Source organism: Sciurus carolinensis, chromosome 1 (genome assembly GCF_902686445.1).
Source record: "Sciurus carolinensis chromosome 1, mSciCar1.2, whole genome shotgun sequence".
Taxonomy (NCBI): domain Eukaryota; kingdom Metazoa; phylum Chordata; class Mammalia; order Rodentia; family Sciuridae; genus Sciurus; species Sciurus carolinensis.
Window position 1 is genome coordinate 185083725 of NC_062213.1, and position 6000 is coordinate 185089724.

General features: G+C 50.5%; 1 protein-coding gene across 1 annotated transcript in view; it reads left to right on the top strand.

Moving 5' to 3' along the window:
* Csmd2 (CUB and Sushi multiple domains 2) overlaps nt 1–4818 on the top strand; it is a 553852-nt gene extending 549034 nt beyond the window's left edge. The window contains 4 exon segments of the mRNA XM_047516471.1: nt 153–240; nt 1455–1593; nt 1794–2009; nt 2688–4818. Of these exon segments, the coding sequence (XP_047372427.1) occupies nt 153–240; nt 1455–1593; nt 1794–1953 (387 nt within the window). The 3' untranslated portion in view covers nt 1954–2009; nt 2688–4818.
* Nucleotides 4819–6000: the final 1182 nt, after the last annotated feature.

The window sequence follows — 6000 nt, forward strand, 5'->3', positions numbered from 1 at the left end:
ATCGTGTCTGTGCTTTGGAGCAGCAGGTTGATAGGTGACACCAGCAAGGACTTGTGATTGTGTCTCCTGCCTGACCTGGTGTGGCCAGCAGGAGTTCTAGATCCTTCTAGCATGCCCCGCATCTTGCTCTCTCTGCCCCCACCCCATCGCAGGTCTCCTCAGAGTCCGCAGGAGGCACCTTCATCTACCAAGGCTCCGTCAAGGGCCAAGGCTTTGGGCAGTTCGGCTTTCAAAGACTTGGTAACTAGCATCTGTCCCCTGGAAGTGTGGCTCGTGGGGTGGGAGGGAAACTGTTCCTGGATAGAGGACTGGTGAAGTTCGACATCTGAGACCAGGTTCTTAGCCTCTTTTGGATGAACGGCACCTCTGAGATTATGACAAAAGCTATGTCACGACTCTCCAGAAACAAACACCCATGCCTGGCACACTCAGCCCTTGAGAGCCCCCAACTGAAGGGCCACCAGGAGTCTCAGGCATCACCCCTCGAGGAGCAAGGCATCTGGTTGGCATTGTCCTCTTTCAGATGAGAAAGCTGAGCACAAGGAGTTGGTCCTCCCTTGCTCCTCCCCAGCACCTTGACCCTGTGTGCTTCATGTCATTCAAGCCCAGCGTCCTGACTTCAGGGACTGGCCCTGACCCAGAGCCGCGGGGTTCCAGCCCCAGATTGTTGCAGGGAAGGGCCCTGACTTCTCAGGAACAGTGGAGGGGGAGTCAGGGGGCAGTAATGGGTACTCAAGAGTCAGCCCCATTCCCTGGGCAATGATATCTCCAGTCCCCGGGGACCCCTGCCTGCCAGGGCAACCCATTCCATTTTCCTATAGCTCTGACCTCCAGAAATCTCTGTTATATACAGAAATCTGCTTCCCTGTGGTTCCCCTGTTTGCTTTTCTTCCCCAGAGTTGTCCGGGCTCTGCCATCATAGGCTGTGTGGAATAGGACCAGTCTGCCATGCAGCTGCCCTCCAAGTCCCCAGCCCCTACAGCTGAGTCTGTTGGAAAGACCCCAGAAAACTGGGGCTCTTGTTTGGGCTCCAAGTGGACTCTTTGTCCCTGTTTCTCAGTTAGGTGGGCACTGGCAGGGGCCAGAGTCTGTGTTCATCTGGGTCCTCCCAGCCTGGGGTGGGGAGACCCTCCAGGAAGAGCCTCAGCCCCATCCCCACTTCTGCCTCACCTGAGCTGTATTTTGGCTTCTGATAAAAAGGCTTCTAAGACCAAGAGAAGTATAGAAACTTCCAAAGGGCTGTATCCTTTTAAGGTCTTATCTGGGAATATGGCTAAGTTCTTATATGGAATGGCTTCCCCTGGAGGGACACAGACCACAGGACACTTCTCAGGAATGTCTGAGCTGGGGAAAGCAGGCAGCTGGACTAGGTGCCTTCCCAGTGGTGTGCAGTGGGACTTCCCACCTCGGGCTGTGTCTGTGTGACTCGAGTGTTATGCTTTGGGACTTTGCAGACCTCAGGCTGCTGGAGTCAGACCCCGAGTCCATCGGTCGCCACTTTGCTTCCAACAGCAGCTCGGTGGCGGCCGCCATCCTGGTGCCTTTCATCGCCCTCATCATCGCAGGCTTCGTGCTCTATCTCTACAAGCACAGGTAGGTGGAGGAGGGAGGCACCGGCCGGGAGGGCGCCCGGGGGTGCCGGCCGCGCCCCCGGTCAACCCCACCTCCCTGCCCGGCAGCCTGCCTGGCCCGGGGCGTGACCTCCCGGAGCCGCGCGAGTTCGTCCCTCCCCTCGCCCCTGAGCCTCTCCGCCCCTCTCTCTCCACGTCAAGGTCGCTCTCTCTCCTCCCCAGGAGAAGACCCAAAGTGCCGTTCAATGGCTATGCGGGCCACGAGAACACGAGCGTCCGCGCCACGTTTGAAAACCCCATGTACGACCGCAACATCCAGCCCACAGACATCATGGCCAGCGAGGCGGAGTTCACAGTCAGCACAGTGTGTACCGCGGTATAGCCCCCAGGCCTGGCTGCTGCCGCCGCCGCCACCGAGAGCCCCGCCTCCAGCAACCGGTGAGCGGGCTGCCGGGCGGCGGGAGGAGGGGCGGTGCGCGGCACGCGTCTGCGCAGGCGCGGGCGCCCCGCCGCCGAGACCCGCCCACAGCGCCGCGCGCAGGGAGGAAAGGGCGGTGCGCTGAGCCCGGGGGTGTGCCGGGCGCTGCGCTGGGCACCGGGCAGCTGGCGTTGAATCCCCGCACCACCTGTGAGATAGGCGCTAGTAGAACCCTCATTGCAGAGGAGAAAGCCGAACACAGGTGCACAGAAATGAACAAACTTGACCGAGAGCACACAGCTAAGAAGTGGTGGGGTCAGAATGCAGTCTGCAGCTGGACAGGCTGACCCACGAGGGGAAAAAGACGGCAGATGACGCCCTGTGTGTTCTGCTCTATCCGTCCCCTGCCTGTGCCCCACCCTCAGTGTAGGAAGGTTACGAATCAAAGGAAGGGGCTGGGGAGATAGCTCAGTTGGTAGAGTGCTTGCCTCACAAGCACACGTCCTAGGTTCAATCCCCAGCACTCCAAAAAAAAAAAAAAAAAAAAAAAGAATCAAAGGTGGAGCTGACTAATTGTCTTGTCTTTCATTCTATCTCCTGTGTTCCTTCTTGGCTTTGCCTCTCTTCTCATGCTTCCACCTGCCACCACCCCGTCCTCTCCTCTTCTGCCACCTATGCTGTGCCTTGTTTGTTCCCAGCTCCCCAAGGGGCAGGAAGGAGCGCCCCTGAGCACAGCGCCCGGTGCCCGTCTTCGTCTGTCTCTACGCCTGTCTCTGCCACTCTGCTGGGACTCGGGCCCACACCCTGCCGCCATCTGCGCCTGCCACCCTGGAGAGGTCTCCTGCGATGCCCTGGCTTGGGGCAGTAAAGGAAGAGAGGCTGCAGACGGAGGAAGGAAGTTCGTGGATTTAAAATAGCAAAGCTACTTGTGGATGTGCATGTGTGTGCGCAGGCCTGAGCACACACAAACACACACACCTCTCCTTCATTTGCAACCCATGGAAGAGACCACAAAGGCTTAAAAAAGAGAAGTGTGTGTGTGAAAGATGCCCCATGCCTTGCTCCCCACAAACAGAAAAGAAATGAATAGGGAGAGGTATAAACCAACATGCCTCCCCTCCTGTCCCGTGTGTGAGGACAGCACATGCATTGGTAAGACACATCAAGGGGTCAGTATGCAGATACCAGCCATCTGTAGGTGGATGATCCCATCTGCGCAATGACAGATGGGACTGCTCCAAGGGCAGGGAGGAAATCTTCAGAAATAGTTTGGTAATCATTTTTTAAAATTTGTTTCCAACATAATTGTATTGAGTTCTAAACCCAGTGAATTAAAAGTCATTTGGGTCCTGGGTAGCACTGGAAAAGAAGGGTGAGCCAGGAGAACAGGGCGGGACTCTGGCCGGGAGTCAGTCACCTCTGGCTGTCAACTGACCAAGAAAAGAGAAAACACATCTGTGACCCAGACAAGTGGCAGTCTGGAGGCAGCAGGGAGGTGCTGGAGATAACAGGAGTGCAAACCTGCCCCGGTCCCCCAAAAAATCATGACCACCAGATACTGGGGTTTCTCTCTGTGCCTAACACTTTATGTGGGTTATTTCTAGTTTGTACACACTACCAAAAGAGGATTTATTATTCCCATTTTATAGATGAGAAAACAGATTCCTGGGAAGGTAAAGAGACATGAACCACAGATTGAATAAGAGTAGAGTCAGGCTGCAAATTCCAATTAATCTGACCCCCCAAAGTTCACTATATTTGCTGCCAGAAACCCAGGTTTAGAAGGGACACCAAAGAAAGGAGGAGTAGGTGAATCTTGACAAAAGCACTGTGGCCAGGTCTGGCAGACAGGCAGGAGACACCTGTGTCTAATTTTGGTTCTGCTCTCTCTTCCCCGGACAGCATCAGGACAGGGTCTACTATCTCCAGCTTCCTGGAGATATTGCTGACCCCAGAAGCCCCTGAGCACAGCAGACAAATGACCTGGCAGCTCTGAATAAAAAAAATAATAATAATAACGAACTGAACGAAAAGTCACACTCTCTCCAGCTCCTTGTAAGTGGGTTTGACTTTATTTTGATAGTTTTGTTGTGCTTGGGTCATTAATGAATTCCATGAATATTGTTAGGAAGCTCGTGCATTTAGGAATCAAAGTCTGGCATTTAGAACCACTTTCTCTGTCCTTGGGAAGGTCCCCATGGGCTTACTCCCCTGTGCATGTGTGACATGCCAGCCTCGGATATTGGGATGGCATATGGAAATAGCAAACGGAAGCGTGTGGGAGTGGAGAGACAGGGCCACCTGGTTCTTCAGCCAATTCTAGGTTGCAACAGTTGAAAGATGTGACCGATTGATGTCAAGATGGGCTAAAGTGAGAGGTCACAGCCACCCTGGGACCTGGCATCCCGGGGCTTGGTGGGAGAGGACCAATCCAAACAACATCCTCACTCGCATCTTTTCAGTCCCTGGAAACAAGTGCAGGACGTTCTCCGCTGCTCCTTCCCTTTCTTATACTCTGCCACCCTCTGGACCCCTCCAGCGCTGCCTCCATTCCCTCCCCTGTGTCTCCTTGGAAAGTCCTTGGAGATGCCTGAGGGGCACAGGCTGGTGGCACCCAGCATTCTGCTTTGCATCCCCCTGTCCCACCTCTGGCATTTTCTCTCCACCTCCAGAGGCTTGGAAGGGAACAGGGCAGACGCAGCCCCTGAACCACCATTCACAACCCACACCCGCCACCGCCATCCCACAAGGAAAAAAAAAAAAGTAAAACAAAAACAAAAAAAAAATCTTTTGTACAGAGATATATTTTTATTATACAAAGTTTGTACAGTACCAAAAAAGACAGAAAAAAAGGTGTAAATTTTTTTTCATTATTGTAGGTAAATGGTAGTGGAAGCCTTTTTTGTAAATGTAATAAAATGTATAAATATGGTTTTCAGAAAACATCAAGTGCTGTAAATATGTAATCTACACACCTTCTTGGCTTGTCTGCGGTATACACGTTTAATTTATCTGTCTCTGTATATGAGGCTTCCCCCTGGGGTTCTGCATTATGGTACTTTCCTGAATTTGAAAGCAATTTTAAATTTTTTGAATTCAAATAAAATATAAATTTTTGCATTGGTTTTCTTACATTTTTATGGCCTCTTTCATGGCTAAGGGGCATGGTATCTGTTGAGGAAGAGAATGAAAGACATGTTTTAGGCTAAAATCCAAGAGTGGAGATGTGGAAGTACGTTCTTTTTTAAATTTTTTTTTTTTTTTTTTTTTTTTTTTTAGTTGTAGACGAACATAATACCTTTATTTTATTCATTTTTATGTGGTGCTGAGGATCGAAACCAGTGCCTCACACATGCTAGGCAAGTGCTCTACCACTGAGCCACAACCCCAGCCCTGGGGTTGCATTATTTTACCCGCATTATTTTACCACTGCTGTGTTTGGAATCACCCAGCAAAAACGACATATACAGAATTTTATATGTCCAAATGGATCAAAGACCTAAAACTATAAAACACTTATAAGAAAACATAGCAGGGAAGCTTTATGACACCAGACGTGCAGGCAACCAAAAGAAAAACTAAGGGCTGGGGTTGTGGCTCAGTGGTAGAGTGCTTGCTCGCACCTGGGAGGCACTGAGTTTGATCATCAGCACCACATAGAAATAAATAAAAAGAAAGGTATTGTGTCCATCTACAACTAAAATACATATATATATTAAACAAAGAAAAAATAAGATGCTTTATATCAAAATGTAAAACTTCTGTGCACCCAGGAACAGAGACCATCGAGTGAAAGGCAACCTATAAAATGGGAGAAAACCTTTCTAATCATATCTATGATAAAGTATTAATATCCAGAATATACAAAGATAGAAAATATGAAGAATATATAAAGAACTTCTACAAAAGACATGGTCATTTCTCTGAAGAAAACATATAAATGACCAAGAAGGACATGAAAAGATGCTCAGCATCATTAATCATTGGAGAAGTACAAGTCAAAATCATAAC